At 42.0% G+C, this 23220-nt stretch overlaps 1 protein-coding gene across 1 annotated transcript in view; it reads right to left on the bottom strand.

Annotated features, from left to right (window-relative positions):
- The window catches only part of T265_00434 (hypothetical protein), a gene marked incomplete at both ends in the record, with an annotated part of 63948 nt that extends 43129 nt beyond the window's left edge, over nt 1–20819 (bottom strand). Inside the window, 3 exons of the mRNA XM_009164207.1 lie at nt 7750–7922; nt 19154–19258; nt 20631–20819. Of these exons, the coding sequence (XP_009162471.1) occupies nt 7750–7922; nt 19154–19258; nt 20631–20639 (287 nt within the window). The remainder of the gene's footprint in view (nt 1–7749; nt 7923–19153; nt 19259–20630) is intronic.
- Nucleotides 20820–23220: the final 2401 nt, after the last annotated feature.

Genomic DNA, 23220 nt, shown 5'->3' with positions numbered 1-23220 from the left:
GCAGGAAAACCTGTATAGTATCACGTTTTCGGTGTCAAGTTTTCCCACGATTCCGTCACGTGGCGTGTGTGCAACCAATTTTCTAATAGTCAAGTTGTCAGCGACCATTTTATTCTATTATTATTATTATTATTATTATTATTATTATTATTTTGTCACCCTGTTCCTTCACCCAATTCATTCGCCGTTTGAAACTTGATGGCTAACGTAGATCTAACCCATTGTTGGCTGTCCATTCCGATAGGCTGTGAATCTTCGGTGTGCGAGCCATTTATCTATGTAATATTATTAAACACATGCAAGTTGATTTGTCATCTAGCTTGCTTACCATTGCCTCAAACGTTTCAATATATGCTTTGGTTCACTTGGTGACAAGTGCGATTCTTCTACATTGGCCTGCACCATGGCCAATATGGATTCAGGGATACACATCAGTCGTCTGACTGAAGAGTATTCTAATGCCTAGTTACGCCGGTTAAATATAAGGAATTTTTGACTGTATGACTCGATAAGTCATAAAGAATTCCATCAATGAAATCACCCTACCTATGTTCGAACCTGCAGCACCTGAACTTTGCAGGCAATTTTCACAAGCATTCGATTATCGGAGCTGTGCAAAGGTTTGGTGTGCACATTCAACATTAGGCGTGACCGCCTTGCTGATGATTTCATCCAACTAAAATTGCAGGCAATAAATAAACTCTGTGCTACCGGTTAGGTGGATTCTGTGTGCCAGAAGCTTATCTTTGTGTAAACATTCCTATACGGCAAATGATAAACCGGTCGTGGGTTGTCATCACTGTAAATTCTGGTGGAATGATGAACACCGCAAAGCCGCTGTTTACTGGGAGTCCAGCTGGTCAGGACAATACCCTGATTCTGTTCCTGCTCCATCCTTTGTGCACGAAGGTAATAATGATCTGAGCTAGGGAACACCGAACGAAACAAGTCTGCAGTTACCTACCATCAACCGAGAAGAAAACTAGCTACATCATATAAACACCCTTTAGAAATTTACTGACCGCGAGCTGCAAGTTTCGGAACCAGGTGGATCAGGTAACTCAATAAATGGTCCTCTAGACAACAGACATCCGAAAGTATCTCGAATATGGGGTTTCGCTTCTAGATTTGCGCTATCTATTGCCCCGAACAACAGGCTTCCCAGACAGCTGAAGAGCTGATTAAACCAACTGTTTCCACGGGATTGGCTGCGCTGATTGCGACAGTATCTACCTTGGTCCAGCCAGCAGACAGCTGAAGGTACAAGTAAATGGACACAAACTACATTCCTAAGCTGCTCCGAGAAATTTCAGTGAGCTAGTCGAACTTTAGCCGGATTCCACTCCATCCAACTACACACTGGCTGAGAAAACGGGTCAGTCTTGATGTCAAGCCCGGGTTGCAATAAAATAATTATGTACTTGCGTGGCGCTAGTGCGTTGAAGCCCTGGCAACTCAAAAGACACTTTCGTGCGATTGCATGCGATTGACACCTATAGTGGTGAGTAATCTACCATCAAGTACGGCTTGCTCTGTTGCATAAATGCAGATAACGTGCGGTGGTTGGCTGGTGATCAGGCAGCCTAAACTCACGGCCATGAAGCGTCACCTGTTCCAGTCTGAAACACAGGAACGGCACCGTATTACATGAATATTCACCAACCACCGCCCCCTAAGGATCACACAAACTAGTTTTTACTTCCGCTTTATTTAGGTTTTGATTTCCACCCTGGTTCGTTGAAAAAGATTCCCTATGTAAGTCGGAGAGCTGGACGGTTTCTACACTACGCGTGCTGTGTGACTCCCGGTATTTCCATTCCAAAATTATACCTTAAATTGACAGTATTGAACTGAGGGCTTAATTTTCGCTATTGCCAACTTTATACGGTTGCTCCACACTTCTGCTTGACTCCGTTTCCAACAGATGCCGGTAGCGAAAATTTACTCTACTGAACACAAGAAAGCAACCTAGGTGAAATCGTGGACCCTGTTATGGTTTAGAATGGTTGGAATTCGTGACTGAGCTAAGAAAATTCCGAGAGAAAAAGTTACTCATCAAAGGATCCAACGATTTATCCTGTGCTTCCTAACAAATATCTGAGGAGACTCAGAAACTGGATCCCCCTCATGGGTCACCAACTTCAGTCGGAGGCATCTGTTTTCATTTCTCCTCCACCTTTCACTATAGCTGAACGCGGAGCGTCAGATTGTCCCATAAAATTAGGAACGCTTTAGTAACAATATGTCAGCGCCTTTTGCCTTGCAACTAGGTATTCTGTCGTGAATCCTATCCGTTTAGGTTTCGACACGATGACTCGGAGAAACGTCAGTAAAATTAATCTCATGTTACATCGGTGGGCGCTTGATGGCGTGAGGAATATTGCCGAATAGAGATATAGAACCATACAACTTCTGATGTTCTTAATTATTGTCGTACTTAATATGCTCTCCAACCTCTAAGTAGTGAATTTTCTCCCCGATTATTAAGGACTAGTACGGACTTCCGGTTCAACCCTATCTACAACAAGAAGGGAGGGAAAACTTCGCCTCGAAGCGCTTAAGGTTTCGATGAGATACTAACTCGGTCACCCAGGTTTTAATTCAGCAGGTTTTATATGCCACTTCCAATTCGCCACACCATTCGCCTTTTTGTTCGTTCATCTTGTCGGATTCTGTTTTACAGCTGAGAGAGTTCAGCGTAATATTTTTCACTTTAGCCATCCCCGAAGACCAACAGTCAAGTCAAGAAAAGAGTTACGCGTGAGATTTCAATTTCAGTTTGTAGAACTAACTTTAAAATTCTACCGAGCACCTTTCCTGATGACATGCATACTTATATTGTACTTGATGGCCAACAGTGGTTTAACTTCTGTCGCTCACAGAACAGTTCACAACAATCGTCAGACGCATAATAGAACTACCCGAGCAACCATTCAGTCTTGAAAAGTTCCTAAAGTAAGAACGAATTAAGGGATACCGATTTGAATGCTTTCGAAATTTAAACGACTTATCTTCTGCAGTCAGCTTATTCTTACTGGTGCAAGTATACAGAACAAATATCCCAAAAAACGGGTGACATTACCTGCATTCCAATTAATAGTTAAATCTTTCAGTTGATTTGTTGGTACCATCTGTATGTTGATATTAAAATCAAGAAAGGGTTGCTACAAAGAGTGTCACGCAACCCCAGTTTCGGAACCGTTGGCCTCTGCAATATCCATCTGGCGGTTTACTTATAAGGAATACTGGCCGTATTTTTAAATGTCTGGAATCACACTCAAAGAAGAGACCATGAAAAAAGATGCAGCCATGAATGACCCGGGGAATAATCTGACATCTCCGAAGGCAATGCTTGTTATGAAGTAGGGGTAGTTGGTGGATGCTCTCCAAGATTACTTTTTGTTAATCAGAATAACCGAACTGGAGATAATCAAGGTTAGTTGGATGAAATAAAATGTTGCGACAACAAGTGAAGAGACGCTGACGGTGGGCCTGTAGTGGGAACTTGTGGAGATTCAAGGTAGTGTACTGGAAACACTGTGGGTTATTCAAAGGAATGGTATATCTCTTTTTGATTGGCAGGTTAATTTGCTTAAAGTTAGATCTTTCCAGCTTTGTATTGGTTCTCCCTTAGAAGAGTTCACTTTTAGACTTTTACTTTGCTCTCCATAGGTGACCAATTGAGTATTGAGTGAGTGTGACGAATCGCCTCAGGGGCCAATGCTGTAAATATTTGCCTGTTCCCAACGTTACTCCGACACGTTGTTTCCTTTTTCAGTCCCCGTACGTGTATCGAAAGAAAGGAGCATATCAATCTGGTTAAAACAAAAAACCTAACTGTTTGAATTGTGCACACTACACGACACTGCTAATAATCTTGATAGTCTGGACCGCATACTGCTTGTCGTAGCTTCACGCCTTTCTTTAAACCAGTTAATTGCCTCTAAAGTCATGAAGTTCTGTTAGTAAAGTTGGCTGGAAACTGAGAAAATATCCAAACCAGAGAACGCTTGCATGAGTTTGGTTTATCAGTTGCCTTATCACTTGCTCCGCTGTGCAACATATGGATAAGAATGTCGGCAGTTATCTGCCTTCTGTCAATTTTAAAATGTCCCATTTAGCGGATTTAACGCAACAGCATCCATTTGTTTGACAGCGTGCATGATATTTGCTGGTATGTATTGGAGGTTAGTACTGGATACTAATAAAAAACGCTTGTCAGATATTCCATCAATCAGTAGATCTGTTCTGTCAAGCTTTGTGCATTAAATACTTACTAGAAGTGAGTAAGTTTTCTTAAACGTCTGGTGAAGAAACTGCTTCTCTAAAAAAACTGAACACTATTTTGAACAAATTTTCTGAAAAGTTTTCGCACCATTCAGTGAAGACATTACAAGCGCTCGAATACTGGCCACAAGTAAGTTTAGCTAGTCCAGTGGCTCCAAACAACTACCGGCGTAGCTGACAAGCTCGCTGATACTTAGCTGATACAGCTAGAAGAAAGTAGTCTATCTTCTGATAACCCCGAAAACCTGTTGCATCTAACGTTCGTAATAAGGAACCAGTAGCACTTCTTCAAACCATGTACACCTCAACAATGAGAATTGCCGAAAACCTGACGGACGGCTAGCACCTTTGGAAGCAACTTTGTTGTGTAGTGGTTGGTGACCAAAACCACGTGTATGGTATGATAAGTGACTTTGTGGAACAAATGAAATGCCATTTGAAATCAATACAGTTTTCTGCCACCGAGGATTCTAGAGCGCATTAATGCTAATTAGCGTTTCTTAGATAAACTGTTGAATATATCCTCTGTTCTGGAACAGTTTGGTTCAGTAATGAACCTCATTGAACTCTGCTTCAAGCCGCTCTTGGTCTTATCGTCTTCGACTCACCTTAAGACAGGTAAATCGGCTTGCTCAGTTATGGTTACCCGGTGAAAAACTGATAATTCTCCCTCAACCACAAAAAGCCACATCTAGGTGGTAGTCTATCGTCGAACGACACAGGCCTACGCATAAAGAAAACGCATTTATGCCACCCAATAAATATCAACGCAAAAGAATTTGTTTAGCATACGATTCCTCTCGACCTCTTGGGATCCGTTTAGACCCTGGAGAAAGGTTCCTGCTTATATGAATTCCTTGATGTTGTCTCTATAGGATCGGGGGTCACAATTTCAGATGTCTCCAGGTATCCTATGACTAGCAGAGGACTGAGCCATTTTAGATGCCTCAATCTCTGAGATGGATGTCAAAGTGAACCGAACAACATATCCTGAGTGATGGTGTACTTCTGCGAGTCGCTTTATAAAAGTAAGGCTAACGATTCTGAGTTGGCCTCCATTAGACCCTGTACCAGAAGTTTTTTTACTATGGGGTCTGTGAATAACGAGTACCATCAACTCGATGTGCACAGGAAACGCAGATGGACCTTCTGTAGGAATAAATGCTAAGTTTGAAAAGCTCTATGAGAGGCGTGCCGAAACGAATGGAAATAATTATTTCTGTCTTTTTCTGATGGTGGGAAGGCTGTCTGATTTCGAACCATCGAAAAACCAAAAAAATTTTGAACCCGACTCAGAATTGTATAGTTTGTTCCTACGAACTAAAAAGGCTTTATTGATGGTTTGCCTTGCATGGTCGTTTGGACTGAGGACAGCGCAAATGGCACCCATTCGAAACAGCACTGAATAGCTCACAACAACAGCACTATTGACCTAGTCGCTGTTGCCTGTCCGAGAAAGAGTAGGTCTACTAGGGATAGTTATTTATTCATTGACGCAGCATTCCTCTACGCTAAACAATGATGCACTGAAGATGTCATCCGGATTGCTGATGAAGTATTCGCAATTCAGCTCAGCAAACAAATCAGCGGTCAGTGACGATTGTTCACGTGTCTTTAATTAGTGTCAGGTGTTGTCCGGCGTAATGACAAATTTTATTACGCTTGGATGCACCTGATAATGACACGGTTTGATAATTCGTAGGCTGTACGTATATTTCCATATTGCAGGCGAGAAACATTTGTCTGTTCAGGTCGTTTGTCAACTGTTCACCCACGCCTCTAGTATCCATATGCGCTTCTATGTGCCAACGAAAACAACCAGTTGAGATGGGCCATTGCTTAGTTAATGATGGATGTCGTACTCTCTCCATCACGCTGAATTTCAACTACACTGTTCGCAACAACTACTCTGTAGCGTTCGCCACGGCTAGGAACACGGATAGAGGTAGGATATTTTTGCAAGTCGCCAACCCACCAGTTAATTAGGCAACTCACGTAACCATTTCACAGGGGTCTGCTGCCAGACCAGATAACTTGCATCTTTAAAGCACAGGACGTGGTGAATGTATGCTCTGATGGGTCGCTACGGTGCAGAGTACTGTCTCCTTTTTGTTCTGCAGCTTTTCTATTCTTTTTATTTGGGATAGTGCTACCGCAAAGCAGAGTGATCTGAAACCAACACTGCTATTGAGAGTAGCACCAACATTCTGTGGTGTGCTTGACAACATCGCCAAGATTAAGTCAGTCGGGGTACACTACAAACCCAGCAAGACCTTCCACTGACGAACTTTAGAGGTCTCTTCTGAAGAATTATCTTTCCTGAATTTTCAGCGAGAAGTTCCTCTGATCACGGTCATTCTTCTTCCAAAGTGTGTGACCGTCTCCTTATCTGTCTTTTGATGCTTTTGGTAATGCGCAACGTTCCTTGGTATTAACTTTTTCGTGTCAGTCTGACCAAAACGGCGAGTGAGAAAAAACAAGAAATCACAGGTATTTCGGTTAAGCACCTAAGGCTTTTCTACATGAAGTCGGGTGCTTGTTTTTCATGACTGCACACGGTCGTTTAGTGGGAAGGTTTATGGGGTGTCGGTTCGGTTAAGCGGCGATGTTGACCAGGTTTTCTGCATATCCGGGTTGGCTTCGTTTCGTTGTTATTATCACACCTGTCATATCCAATGAAGCTGACATGCTCACATCCGGATTCACTACGTGGTGCTTTGCTCTGTATTGCGAGGATGTAACATTCAGTGGAAAAGCGCAATTGGGCCGCACGACAAAAATTTGCACACCAACCAAACGAACGACTGAACCTGCTATGACGTTAAACAAAAATTGAAAGTGAAAGTGACGAGCTAGAAACGAATCATCAGTGTAACAATTGTGTAAGGTACAATGCCTCCAATCTCTCTACGAACGTCGATTGACTACCCATGTACTTGTTCCGGGTGTTCATTACTGTTTGCTTGAACTAACTTCTGGTTACGCCTAGAGGATGGTGTGGAGACAGGCTACTTACCAAGACAACAGTCTATAGTGCTGTGACAGAGCCGTTAGCATGATCAGGTACGCTGACTAAGTGCTACGGATTACGCATCCAGCCCAATTTAGAGACCTAGTGACTGAAATCAAGGAACGAAATTTGGTGCATAGAAAAACGTCCGTAAAAAGCAAAGAATGATGAATGTGGACCAGATTGTGCATTCGTTTAAGTCGCGGGGAGATTTCGCTTACTGGCATGACGTCGAACAACATCGACCAGTCACTCCAAACGACGGACTTTTGACCAACGAGAAACAGGTGCCTTCACGTACGGAACTAGAACGACCCAAATGCTTTCGTTACACCTTCGACTTCTAAAGTCGGTCCTCCATGGCACCATTTGGTTCAAACAGACTTAATCACAATATGGCTTCGATCATCGAATGATGAATAGCAACCCTTTTTAGTTTAAAGCGAACTCACCTTCCAAAAGATTCAGCTAGCGAGCCACATACGCCTGCTCCTATGGCCCCAGCGACTACAAACACCGTGCTGAGTTGTGCATACAGAAATGAGGGCTTGATCAGTTTGGTGGTTTGTTCCGCTGTATCCAGATCCATATGCAGGATGGTCTCTGATAAGAACGATTTGACATACTGGAAGTCAAAACGAAATGAATTTCAATACATAAATTATTGCCAACTAGCAAACCAAATGCAAAGTGTAATAAAATTATTCCAAATTATTTAACGTGTATAAAGAAAGAATCAGTTAGCGCCAAAGAAGAATCACCAGATTGAATTTTCTCACAGTGGTCAAGTGTTGTTGGGGCTAACTTTGAACATGATACATTTTCAATCACTGAGAAGCATCTACCTTTAAGTTCGTGTGGAAGTGTACCTTAACCACAGGATGATGGAAACTAGAAATATCCAATGGGAATGGTGAATCAGTTGACGCCTGAGTGCTGACGGTGCGACTCGTCCTCCAGAATGGGATAATCGCGCTCCAAACTGTACATGATGCTAATCGATGTCATTGGCGTTTTTGTTGTCAGTTTCTATCCAGGTGTCTGAATTTTCGTGTGGAAGTGTACCTTAACCACAGGATGATGGAAACTAGAAATATCCAATGGGAATGGTGAATCAGTTGACGCCTGAGTGCTGACGGTGCGACTCGTCCTCCAGAATGGGATAATCGCGCTCCAAACTGTACATGATGCTAATCGATGTCATTGGCGTTTTTGTTGTCAGTTTCTATCCAGGTTGTCTGAATTAGTGTATGGAGGTGGAGACATCTAGAGATAATCGTGGTAAGCTAGCACTAAGTCACCTACCCATCTACTTTTATTCTTTTCTTGACAATAAGTCCTTCAACTTATGGGGCAGCAAAGCAACGCTGTTGAACGCTGATTCTATGCTATCGATGATGATAACGGTGATGATCGACTTACTGTTTCAACATGGCATTTGCTTTTCTTCTATCGTTATTTTACGTATGGCTTGTGAAGAGGACATCCAAATGGGAGTATATTTTGTCTCAAAAGGATTTTAATTTCTTAATGCTGGAATGAAGTCCCAGCAGTCCCTTAAACCAGACAACCAAGTAGGCCTAGGTGTTTGGAAGGCAAGTGCATTCATGGGATACTATTCGAAATTTAAGGTTGGTGGTGCAACCTTACATGTACACAAAAGAAGCCTTATGATACACAACGACATTTATCCACTGTAACAAACGGACGCTTCCATTAAAAGGAAAACAAGTGGCAAGATTATAGAGGATGGTTCTTTAATACACAGATAATCCCGTCTTTGGGGTATCTTGCTTTGTTGAGGGAGGGGTGGCATCACATCGGTGGGAGTCACCATCACTATCACTGATGCAGTTTGTCAGTTCATGCCGAATGCAACAACTTTCACACATCAATGGGGCACCAATGGACACTATCTGACCATAAGTGAACAGATATTCGGATGAACACGGGTTATTTTACCTCCAAACTATTTACCGCGAACGTAAACGCCGATGATGGTTTCAAATCTACATCTATCGCTGTAGATCATCGGACAGTTCGATGCTCTCTAGAAGTCTCTTGTTTAGAAAAAATCCACGTGGGCATAGAATGAGACAAACTTGAATCACGTACATCAAAGTACACTTGGATTGTGTTCAAATAATCTATGCTGTCGCACCAAGGGGATTCAAAATAAATTTTATTAACAAAGGCTTAGCCTAGAGGACCTAGTCCTTTTGGTGCCAAAATACAGTATGTATTACTTCCCAATAACAAAGTTAGGGACTCTTGTTCTGTGTGTGCTTGGGGATTATTACTTTTGGAATTTTGTTATGTGCTGGTCTTGGTTGCGGGTGCCGTTTGAAACGGTAAAAAAATTTCTGAGTCGTAAACGAGTATTCACAAATGTCCATTGGCGTTCTCAGTTTGGAGGGGGACCATCTGTACTGGCCTCGTAACTACCCTCTTATTTGAATTGATGAGTCGTGAATATATTTGTCTTCAGAACGCTTATGTACTTCATAGAACATAAGGTTGACGGAAACTCGGGGACTGCGCCTACCTGATGAGCCCCAAGAAGGGCGAAACAGGTCGTGGGCTGTCGAAGAATTTTCAGCAACCTTGTGAGTAGTTTCCTTTATGAAAATAGTTCTAAAAATGTCCTCAATTTTCCGTTGCTTTGCACCTGAATCTGTTTGAGGTATCTGTTCGAGGTTCGCGTCCAGTCACATTAATATGTTTTCAATAGATCAATAGAAAACCAACAGCATATCGCTGGATGGCACAACAAGGGAGTTTTTCACTTAGTATTCGACCATAAATAGTGGGCTTGTCACGATTTATTTCCATTTCTCGAAAACATCCAATTTCATTTTAGTAAAGCTGCCATCACGGTGATTTTGGATACTACACGCGGAAACGCGAAATTGTCAGTTCTAAAAGCAAACGAACGATGGCCATCGTTTTCTACACCAAATGTATGCGACTCAAAAAGCCACGTCTAACTGGATTCAATCAAGCAGTGCATTTGGGATCCGTTCGTTTCTATGCTTACTAAAAATTTTGAATTATGTATGTATATATATATATATATATATGGGGAAATAGCTGAAAGAGGTTTCGCTTTTGGAGGTGATGGGGGAAAGCTTTCTTTGTAGGCCATCTATTGTTGCGTTCTAGGTATGCTGACAGAGGTTCATGTGAAGTTACTTCTACTGGGGAGTGCCTGTATACTGGGAGGTTCCATTTTGGAAGGGGGGAATGTTGTACCTAAAACCTATTCAAAATTCCCATATCCCCCGCGGCTATCGTACATCAGCTGGTGGTCATTTCCTATTGATCAGATTAGATGTTTCTTCTAAAAGTTAAACCTTGGAATTCACACAGTTAAAATGGGAAACCGTGGGTGGTATGCACCTCGGTAAACATAATTGTCAGGCCGATGAATTTGAGTTCTGGTTCTCAACTAAAGGACCAAGTGCTTTGATATGTGGAGAACGCGATAAATGTGGCACTTACTAAGAAAGAGTTTATTGTGGGAACTCCCAGATGTCTCTTATTGACAAAAAGATATATTTTCCTGGCAAAACACACCACTCACAAAGCTGATGAAAACTGTTCGACGACACAGCATCAGTTTCGGCTTTTTCGAGGCCCTCTAAGCCGGCATGGTCCCCAAGTTTTCATTATTCTTGTGTTCCACTTGAACGCCTAACTGTACGCAAACTGACAAAATACACGGGAAATTACTTAGCCTGAACAAAAAACTCAACTGAATCTTTCATTTTTGACATTCTTCACTTGAATATGCTAAAAGAAGGCTGCCTCATGTTTCATTCAATTCGATGTTTTAGATATCGCGGCTGAAGAATATCGTAAGACAGAAACTCAGTGGATTCTCTCGTTACTACGAAACGCGTTTGCAAATTGTCGCATTTGGTCAAATACGCCTGTTTCATGTGGTTCAATGAATCGATTAATGATTTCTAACATCTATCCACTTTGTTTACACTGAAGTTTGTTTTGTCCGATATGGACATGAATGTTTCCAAAGAGCTCTAGGAGAACAGTGTACGTTTTGTTTCCAAGTTGCGCATGCGTGGGAAGACTGAAGTTAACCATTAGTTTAGGTAAACACTATCAACTGGAAGAACAATGCATCACGCTTTCTGCTTTGATAGGCTTCATTAAATACTAGCTGTACCATACGGACGAACTGAATGTGCGTGATGTGTGGCCTCAGATATTATATACTGAAGGTTACGCACTCCTCTTCCTCTCCGTCTCTCACTCTGTTGCTAAAGCACTGCTGTAGGGACGTGATTCTTGATCCATGAAACCCGAAAGTAAACGGTTATTTACTGCACAGCCTGGTGGCAACCTTGATTATGGCGGGGGCTTTCTTCCGTGACCCATTAACCTATCCCTCATCCAACCCCTTCTTTTGATTTCCATTTCTCTAAAATGTATGTAACCCCACGTATATACATATATATATATATATATATATAAATTTGTGATGTATTTGCCAAGAGGAACAATCACAGAAAACAAGCTTTGTTCACTACCTTCTTCGTTCTCATGACTACCACGGGCATATTCAACCACTTTCTTGAATTTGAAAACTATAAAACGAAGGAGGGAGTAGCCTGTGGAACATGAAGGGGGTTTGTGAAGGATAAAAACGGGCAGTTACTAGAACTGGGGGGGGGTATTCGTAAAGTAATTTCATTCGAAAGTTAGTTCTGTCTCCGGTCTTCATTCACACCATATTTCTCAGTTGAGGTTCAAACTATCCCTTTTTCTGGTGAAGGCCGTTACCTCTAGATTCAGAACATTATCCAGTTATAACATAGTCGCTATTTAACATCACGCACGCACTGGCAGAGAAAAACAGTTCCTTCACGCGTACCGAACGTTGATGTTTAGCGCTACCGACCAACCAGGTCAGCCGTACGTTTCTGCTGGTTGCAGCTGTTGGTGCATTGTTGGACAGGATATCAAAGATAACGGGTGGTATTCGGTGAATAGGATTCAGAAAACGGGCGCTAAACCGTCCCGTTACATTGGTATGGCAATCGGACATACCCAAAAAACTCGGTACATCTGGTGACGCGCAGGAGTTCCCAGTAAACTGAGAACCGTTTAACCTGCTTATAAAGCTTCAAATCCGCATAACTTTTCGACGCCACAGGAAAAACAATGTTCGATGGCACGTCACAGTGGCCGGAATTGAAACGCCCGTCTCCTTCAGAATAAAAGGTATCGTTATTTGCACTTGTGACGGAAACTGGCACTTTCCTTGGACCGCATAACAATGCCGAAGCGTTAGAAAATCAACCAGGTTTTGTGGATCTGGAAATTTAGTCTTTTTCTGAGGATGGCAAAAGTTGATTTTCACAATGAAAAGGGAATATGATGTCGTATCCTGTCTGATGAATCTGTAGGGTCTCCAAAGTATTTGAACAGTTAGATTTTCTTCTATTTTTGCCCTACAGAAATTATAGACACAGACCCGTACGAAAAACACAAGGGAACTTTGTTTGGACGTAATACACCACTCTTAAGGTTACTGAAAACACTCCGAGAGCTCACAACTGGCCTCGCTCTTCTTGGAACGCATCAGTTAAGCATCTTCTCCTGGTTTCCGACAACTTTATTTATTACTGGGACACGAACTGCACGAAATTGGCAAAATGCACTCATCTGTATACCAATTTGGTTTTGACGGTAGACTCACCTAGGTTCAGCTGTTCCAAGTGTGTCAGCCGTGAAAACCAAACTGTTATGCAGATGAGTGTACTAGTCCAAGAAGAGTACTTTCTTCAAATACCAACCGCTGTTTTCAGTTTCCATCCTTTAGAAAAGAGCCGGTAAAACTATGGTAACTGCTTTTTTTCCCACAAATCACGCACCGAATATAGATGGGAAAGTTATACGTTATTAACACTCTGGGGCACATTCGTTTCTAAACCCGACTGTCGTTTCGGAGAGTTATAACGGGCTCCCTGAACGCGCATAGAAGCCTGAAGAAGTGGACTTATGTTCCGGATAAACGTTGAGGATAAAGCCTCTTTACTTCAGATTTACTCCACAGGCTGTCAAAGTTTAAGTGCTACGTTCTGAGAAGCCAACACTATTGTCAGTGAAACTCAGGGTCTTTGAACAGACAGTTTCTATGTTATATATTCAGGTGACTTTTACGTCAAGCTCCGGATCTTCATCCGGATTTCGAAATCACTGCAGCGTGAAGTTAAAAACTGGAAGCAATATCACCTGGTCAACATCTGAGCATTGGTTATTGTGAAAGGCAGACTCTCTGATTACAGAAGAATTGTTGGCCTATGTGGTCTGGGTGTCCAAAAACAAGATTTGTCTTGATGAAACAACAAAAGCACCAATATAGGTTTTCTCATGTCTGCTTTCGTCAAATGGACGTGACGCCTATTTTTAGGAGCTCTTAAAAATTTTTTTTGCATACTTCAAGGATGACAGTTTTTGGGGACTTGAGAAGTTAAGGTAGTGAACGAAACTACTGGATTGGTCGCTAAAAAAGCTTTGACAGCTAGTGACACGCTGTTCCCGTCTTAGGGCTCATCAGGTAGGCGCATCTCCAAGTTTTCTTCTGCGTATGTTCCACTTGATCCTCAGCTGTACGGAAGTAGCGAACTGGACTCGTTTGCATTCCGATTTAACTTCGTCGGCACACTTAACTGAATCCCAGCTTAATCGCCCCTAGATCTGTGAAGCGGTATTGAAAAAAGTTACAACGAGGAAACATAACCTTTGCTGTACTGTTTTTAATGTCATGTGTAGTACACTGACGGAATGCCATTGCTATCGAAACATTGATGTGAATAGCGACATTCTACCTGTCCATCCTTCAACATTCGAATCAGAACAGTACCCGTTAGGGAGAAAGTGTTTTGTGTGAATCACTTTGCAAATTCCTCGGTTTTGTGCCAATGGATTTCAAAGTAACTCCAATTCTTGGTCGCCGTTTCTGGAATTTCGCGGGCTGAATTTATGCGCTTTCCACCTTCCCCGGAAAATGTTATGTCTGATCGCTGGCTAAAGAAATGGATGAATGAAGACAAGGCACGCAAGGAGTGATTTCTTTGACTTTCCTTCCAAGTCTCTTACCTTACTAAACACTAGCAAATTCCTCGGTTTTGTGCCAATGGATTTCAAAGTAACTCCAATTCTTGATCGCTGCTTCTGGAATTTCGCGGGCTGAATTTATGCGCTTTCCACCTTCCCCGGAAAATGTTATGTCTGATCGCTGGCTAAAGAAATGGATGAATGAAGACAAGGCACGCAAGGAGTGATTTCTTTGACTTTCCTTCCAAGTCTCTTACCTTACTAAAAAACACTAGCGGATTCATCAGTTTTGCTGTTTGTTCCACTTTCCGTTTTCACAAATATAAGTTAGCAGACAACTGAGTTGACTGGACTGTGACTCATTAACTGTCGATTTCATTTTATCTCACTCTTAAGAAGTGATATTATTTCTCTTTTAAACTAATGTATTAGCTTTTCTTCGGTTTGGTTTGACAGTTGTCATGCATTTGTATGAAGCAAGTGGAAGCAACTGGTTTTTCCTAGCGTCGTCCGTACACTCCTTTAAAAAATTCAGGGGTTTAAGATCCAACTAGGAGCTTTTCGGAAGCTACCGTGTGATGATTGATCACACAGCAGATGTCCTCTTGGCGTGATCAAATCGAGGTTTCGACCTGGATATGTGTGATATATTACCTGCACGGTATTCAATACACCAAAGGCTTCTGCATAAGGCTGTGCGCGCCCTCATGCACCTTCAAATATAACGCTCCCCGGTGATCACAAAACAATCGCAGTGGTTTCGATGCTACTTATAATTCTGCTTAAAGTATTAAAAAGAATCACACAGAAGTCTAGAAACCCAACGCCTTTCATAGGTGCGTGCCTTTCCCCGTCCTTTTCTGCTACTGTTCAAATGGAACATTCGAATTTCACAGAAGTCTAGAAACCCAACGCCTTTCATAGGTGCGTGCCTTTCCCCGTCCTTTTCTGCTACTGTTCAAATGGAACTATTCGAATTTAAACAACTGACACTAAGTGCATCTGTACACAAAATTTGTGGTTGATTTCATAGACAGGGTAACCTTGAGTTGATGTTTTGAATGCTGAGTGGCCAACACTTTATCCAGGCCACACTGTTAATCCACAGGATAACTGCTTATCAGCCGCAGTCGGCATGCTCGATAGCCATTGATTTAAACACTGATATTAAAATGTCACAATCGCAATGTTCTTGATATTACTGTGCTCTCCATAAGCCCAGACAGTGAACTGACAAGGTAGCAGACGGATTGGGGTTAACTATGTAAAATAGAAGAATCACATGTGTCTATTTGGATAATGGATAAAGCAATAACTACACTGCAAAGAAATCTGCGACAGGCAATCCTGAAGAAACGCTTCCGGCAAGCTTCTCAGGGGGATGAGAGGTAAAGTATGCTCAGAGTCATGGATGAAGACTACTCCGAAAATAAAAGGAGGTCAGGTGTAGTAGATGAATGGTCTGCGAATGTGTACATGAGCACAGCACCAGGTAAGCAGAACGTCACATGTCATTGAAACAAGGATGGCGGGAGAGCGATGCCCAAACTGAGACCGAAAAATACAATATGAATGGTCTGGATTGCTCGGTCTACCACTGCCACAACATGAGAAGAAAACATGGGATTATTAATCACCAAAATCACCATGAAAGCTCTCCCACGGTTGGGGATACAACTTCTGCGACGGACGAACAACAAATGGACGGAAGATGGTGGTTATCACAGAACAATATATTGAAGGGAGGACGAGGGAACTGATACTAGGATGTTGGTTCGTTCGCAGACCTAACCATGTAGCTTGCAAAAGTTTCGCCACCAAACGGAGAGTGAGTGATGACTGCACGTACTTATTAATCCTCTGCGCTTGGTGACAAGGCGTTTGCAATCTAGTTGACTAGCTCAGCGAACGGATCAACATTCACCTGGTCAGTAACCATCAACAGCACCCGAGCCACTTGGTAGTTTCGCGTATCGCCAAGGTGTTACTTCATCATGGTAAGACTTCCACGTGACCTGCCTAATTAATTGTAGTCTAATTTACACCCTAGATACATTTCGATACTTAACCACTGAAAATACATGAGGGATACTTAAAGCTCCTGTATACAGATATAGCTGGCCCGTGAGTAGACAAAAGGGTGAAATTGTGAACGTTTACTGAATCTTACAGTTTGTCAATGCAAATCCATTAAGGTTAGCTGACTTGCACTATGTTGATTGAAAAAAATAAGTAAAAATAACTTAGCTACTTATTTTCATCAGAGGAATCTAGGACTTCTAGAAGGCTTTTGTTTGTCCCTCCCAATTTGTGCTCAACTTTTATGATAAAATTCTTCACCATTTTGTGGGCTATCATTGTGTCCCTCGATTTTACGAAATAACAACATAAATTTAGTTTAGTCTCAAGAATAGCTAGTTTGTGGCAGGTGAGGGAAACGCGAAAACCGCTCGGTCATTCCACACTTTTTGTTCTTCAAAGAAAGGGTGTAGAGGTAATGACAAAAATATACGGGGACAGGGATAAGTGTCCGAAGAAAGCTCCGGTCAGACGAAACAAAAAGGTTTGCCCCGCAAAGCGCACGTAAATTATTCGAAACCGAATGTGGAATATCTCTCCTGTAATTCTTTTTTACGATGAAGTTTGTTTACAGTTCGTTTTCAAGCTGATTTCAAGTGAGACAATGGAATGTGAGTGCGATAAGTTGTTTGTCCCGGGGATTCCACTGAAGCCTCGGATGATTTCAGTGAGTAAAGTAAAGTAAAGTAAAGTAAAAGGTTATCCTAGGTGACTTAACCATGGCTGTCAGCTATAGGTATCAGTATTACCACACTGCCTGCAAGCTCAGTATCCTGCCTCGAAAGTACTTTTTACCAGAGGACAAAGCAACTTGAAGGTTGACGAAAGAAACTGCCTTGACAGGTGAGTGACATGCAAATCTGTCTACATTTTATAGGTTCGGAAAATAATCCTGTAAAATACCAAGGTATTGGAAACGATTTTCACATCTGGATGTTTTTTGCTTCCGTTCTTTAAACAAGTCTTAGTTTTTTAACATGCGTCACCAAATCAGGCCATTAATAGCATCGTTTAAGTGCACCTCTTTGGATCGGTTAAAGTGTAGATGTAATGCCAGAAACTTTGCAGAACAGAAAGGTGGATTATTAGTCCACATGGCCAGTAATAACGAGTCTGCGGCGACAATTTGATGGAAACGTCGAGCAGTTCCATTTTGTTTGTTTAAAAACCTGGACTAGATGTTTTCAAAAGACCCCGGTTTAGGCAAGAGTCTGTGACCATGCACCACCAGTTTTGTTCTTTGGAGACTCTATAGACGGGAGTAACTCACAAAATATCGTCAATCTTGTTTGCTACCTAAACTGGGCAGGTGGAACCATTATTAACTCGCACATTAAGATGACGTTCAAGTTAAACTCAAATAAAGTAAAGCACTGACTAGTGATTCATCTGGTTGTTGAGTCAAAATCGTTTGAATGTAAAATCCACCGAGTAAACTAAGTAAAAGTTATTCTGTAGACGAGTATTCACAAGCATCAGGACCGTCGTATGAATGGTAGGTTAAATTCTGCCACCTATTGGCTTAAGATTTCCAACACGGCTTTCTTGTTTCACAGCTGGAGCCCTGTAAACCATAAGTCGGCTAAAAACCTATAAAAGCAGCGAACTTGAACGCTATTGAAAATCCCCAGAGGTTTTAAGTTTACCCATCCATAGAGGAATTGTCCATCGAGCGAGATCAATAAATGACGTGAAGTGGTTCTTTTGGAAAAAAACGTATAGCATACCCCGTATTAAGTGTGTATAATTATAGGAAAGTTTAGTGACTTTTTTGAAGTTTCTGATACAAAACTGTTTTATTCCTACAGACTATCTCTCAGGTAGAAAGAATGTGCAAACATGGGTCCGCCTAGGAATAAATCTAGCCAAAAGTTTTAGAATATCAAGGAACTTTGTGATAGAAAAATGAACTACAAAGTTGGAACTGACTGTTTTTATGGAGAACTTCTATTACCGTTTACTGGGTAGCCATTTCAAAAACTCAAGTGAAGTGAACATAAAACTTGACTAAATATCGTAAACGGAAAGCTCAGGACGAATTTGGCCTGTTGGGCTTAAGGACATCTATCCGACGAGCTATAAACGGAGCGAAAGTGATAACCCACTGGCCGCCAGGTTTATTTAGTTTCTATGTTTCTACTAAGTATGGGTGAAAACTGTATCCCCTGGTTTCACACAGGGAGCTTAGTTGCAACATGCACGTAATTTCCTAATTGATCTACGAAGACCTTTAAACGGTCTTTCAGCTTGGTACAACCTATACATTTATGTACTTGAGGGAACAGTAAAAATAGTGCGACTATGAAGCCGAATTTACTCATTCCTTCTGAACTTAAGAAGAAACCTCATTTTCGTGATTGGAATTTCAAAAATCGAGGAAAGTGTTTTTTTACATTGTTTTGCCGTTCTTCAGCCTTGGAATGAAACTCGCTACCGATAGCGGTTTTCGTAATAATGCGAATGCTTAAACCACTTTCCTCCACTCAGCTAACAAACCGACATGTTTCTTCAACATGGGGTAGTCAAAGGGGCCAGTCATACTATTACACCAGGAATTCCAAGGGCCAGATTCACACTGTAGTATGTCATTGAGGAGTGAACCACCTAGATTACTCGTTTACCGCGAATTGGACCTATATATTTTCATGTGCAAGCAGAAGAGAGAACAAAAGGTAGCATACGAGAGAAACTCACATAGGCTGGAAGGTTGAGCACAGCGAGATTGTAACCGATCAGGAAGGAGGAACCAAGGCATGTCATACACACTGCTAACACAAGTGTCGGTGTAATCCCCCGATTCTAAAAACAAAATTTACAAACAGATAAACCTATTCGAAGTGGTAGATAGAATATTAGTACTTCTATCAAACAATAACCTAAAGGATTAGTCACGAGTGGTCTCTTCTAAAAGATGTGCCCTCAAAAGGAAAACAGTCGGAAAGATAAATATCTTCCAGAAACGAGACTTGGTGCTTCCTCGTATGATTCATCTAGCACATCTAACACGATAATTCAATTGGAACGCCTGTAAATTTCCCTGAAATAACCGCTGTTTGTCCTCTAGTTTGATCAAGTGGGAGGGAATCATTTTGCGTAAATTATCATGCCACACACTAAGTTAGCAAGTGCAAAGCAATACTACTGATAAGGTTGCTAAAAGTCTCATCTCTGTATGGGCATATGCCGCAAATTATGCATGACAGGTTGTTAGAACCCGAACTGGTATGCAAATCAATGCATTTCTCAAGTTAATAATTCACCGTAATGAAATCGCGCTACAGCGGGCTTGAACAACAATCAACTGGGTCTGAGCTGACGGAAAAAATATCCAAGTGAATATGTGCGAATGATTCTGTGACAGATCAGAAGGAGTAGGATACCGGATGTAACTCATGACAAAACTGCACTATCCTTGGAAACTCATTCTAACTTTCGAGAACGAAGACGCTTGGTTATTGAATATTTCGCAGTCTTTTAAGACTGACTGAACAAAAAATGCTCCATAACGTGGTCCACTTATCGAATCAAATTGTGCTTTTCTGCCGCATTCTTTAAGAGATCAAACAAAAGTAGAGCTTTCTGAAGGACTTACACCAATAGCTTAGATTTTTAAAGGAAGACTACTTATAAGGTTGCTGAACTTTATGACAGCCCACGCTTCGGACTAGTCACTTGGCGTATTCGCCCAGTTTCCGTCAACACTATGTTCCGGTGATAATGTGAGAAAGGTTTTGGGATTTTTTTGGGAATTTCATCGTTCACTTAAAGGCCAGGAAGTATTGGGTTCGGCTTCACTCACAAGACTAAAAGTCCATTAAAACCCTACCTTATACCTGAACCCCAGTTGTACAAAATCAGTTTCGTTTTCAAATTAAGCTGGTTTTAATGGGAGACCCGAAAGGACTCCAGCCAAATCTCTTGTTTTTGATACTCTTCAATCAACTGTGTTGCACAAAGGCTGTCCGACGTTTCAGTTAGCGCGATGTCCATTTTTCTTAAGTTGGAGAATATCATAGACGAGAGATACAGCTGGGCTTTAGTTGAGTCTTCAGTAAAAACACTGGTGTGCAGGTGCAACGAATACAGTAAGTGTCTCCTAAGTTATCAATAATTCAACAGGAAAGTCCTTCACGGCACAGGGTTCATGGACTGAAAACATTCAGATAATTACCTTAAGCATTGAACAGGTTTTGTCCGGGTCCTATATGTGAATGGTCCTCAGGTTGGTATGGTTCACAGTTAACATAGAGCATGGTGCGACTTCACTTGCTTGTCGATTAATATTATATGGTCTGCCGCTGATGATGGACACAAGTCAGTGATTCGCGGTAACCACCAGGTGACCAAGGTGATGACAGAACTATCTGGTATACATAATTCGCAGATCACGCTCTTCGCCCGTGAAACATTATTTATACTTGTCTAAAACGTAAGTGAAATGACCACTTGCTGTTGACAGCCATCCTCACCAATAGTGACGTATGCGATGACAGGATCGTGCGGTTTTTTGGTCAGATAATCGCTCATATTGTCTAACTATCATGAAGCGAACATGTACTTGCGGTTTTCCATCATTTGCGCTTCTTAGTTATCTTGGAATCTAAGCCTTTGACCAAATATCACATTCTGTGGTGCTATTCTGATATCCCTCTTCGTTAACTACCACTTTAGAAGATCTGAATTTGGCAGGCTAATCATATGCTGTAAAAGCCTGATACCTTTCTTCGCCATACACAAAAGCAATCATATTAGAACTGGTGCAGAAAGAGGACTTTGATATACCACGGTACTTTAGGTCGTCAACACCAATGAGTCTTGCAAGCCTCCGTGAGATTCAGTCACCTTGAAGTACGTGAGGTTGACACGCCAAACCTAAATAGGTTGACAAATACAAAGTGAAGCGACACTTGGTGCTTTGCTGCTCGACTGCGGAATCAGATGGCACCTTCAAAATCAACAGTGTTCTTGAAGGCCGTCAAGGTTCTGGGGCTGGGCCTACACTAAACTCTGAAGAACGATGGGCTGGTTTGTACTTATTCTTCTTGCTCCCCAGCTTGCCAAGTTGCTACCGGGGAAAGGTCATCCTTCAAAAATCCAAAAAATGCTTGACTATCAGGTAACCGATATGGATGATACATACAGCATTACGGATGTATGATGTATGGGATCAAACCCAGCTTGATCAACACTGACACCTTGGTAAACTGTAATTCTGGCGTCGCGAAACCCTGAAGCATCTTCGGACCGGTAGTAAGACTCGGCTATGGATATCACTTGCCACGAGGTCACCAAAAATGTGGTGCGAGAACCCGTTGGTTGTTGTGAGATGCACTAGTAAGTTTTGTTTCAGCTGGCCGGTCCAAACCAACGGATACTAACGCAGTGGCTGGTTTACACCACCAATCAATTCTAAGCATGTCACAAGCACCTCACCATGTAAGGTTATGTCCATGGTGCATTGGGAACCACAAATAAAAAAGGGAGATGCTTTTATTGGTAGCGAATTGCAAATATAGTGGACCGTAATCTTGTCGACATGCGCTGAGATCCAAAAATCATGGACCAGCGAGCTGGTGTTAGTCAGTCAGTTAAAAACGAGTGATTTGGGCGATCTGATATTAAGTATGGGTTTCTGAAAAATCCCACCTTCACATGCACTCTAATGGACATGTGAGCGGCGCTCTGCTTTCTTTAAGTAGTTTGTTTTACTTTTTGAAGAGACTTAGCCCCCAAGACTTCACCAGGGCCTCACCGTGAGAACTAGGGGAAGAATAACTTGTCTTGTCTAAATCCATGCCAACCGAAACCTGTCCAGACATGGTTTGAGTACATTGCGTCTTGCTGAAGTGCTGAGTGTGCTCTGGTTTTCGTTCTGATTTCTGTGGCTGGTTGTGCAAGATAATCAGTTCGATCCAGGATAGAATTTCGAAAGCTCAGGAAGCCTAAAGCACTGCTCTTTGAAACTCTAGACGTGAGTTATACACCATCGGGCAAAAGCAGAATAGTGTACGGCAGAGATCTCCTGATAATGATCCATCCTACGTACTCGGCTTCAGGGTTTTCGTGAATACCCACCAGACGAGTAATACATTTGGTTTTTCTGTGGGACCCATCCTTTCAAATCAGTTTGCTCATGCCTTTGGTGTTTTCAAGCCCACTTCCATGGAAACTTCCATGAAACTCACATACAAACGTTCCGCATCCTGCATTTCATTACGAAGCACAGTTTAGTCCGTACGGAAACGATGGGGCCAAATGTAGAACTAAACTTGGACACAAAGTCTATATTTGACGTTATTGTGTCTCGCCCCTTAGATGGGACGCTTTCGTGCTTAGTCATCACTTCAAAGTCAAGACCGTTGGTAACATTGCACAAAGCGACGAACCTCACACGAAGATTTAAATCTATCGTGCTCAATGGGCTAGAGCTGGGATACTCGCGCACCTCGTCTTTTAACCGTTCGGCCATATCCCCTCTACGAGGGATATGGAGTGGATATACAATAGCGATATATACGCAACTCACCCACAATGACGATCAGCCACAATTACCGCCTTTGACTGACTCCATTCAATCGCAGTGAGATAAAACAGGGTGAGATCTGTGCTTTCTGGTTGCCCTAGCTTTATCATGCACAGTATCAGTCAGAGTATCGTGAATTTGGTATCCAGGCACATTGTGTTCCACTAAGAAGATAGGATCCTAAGATCGTTTGCATGCTCGCCTTCAGCGACCATGTTTAGCCGGTCCCGCAACGACC

This window comes from Opisthorchis viverrini (assembly GCF_000715545.1).
Source record: "Opisthorchis viverrini unplaced genomic scaffold opera_v5_4, whole genome shotgun sequence".
Lineage (NCBI taxonomy): Eukaryota > Metazoa > Platyhelminthes > Trematoda > Opisthorchiida > Opisthorchiidae > Opisthorchis > Opisthorchis viverrini.
The sequence above is the reverse complement of the archived record's forward strand: the minus strand, read 5'-3'. Positions and strand labels throughout refer to the sequence as shown.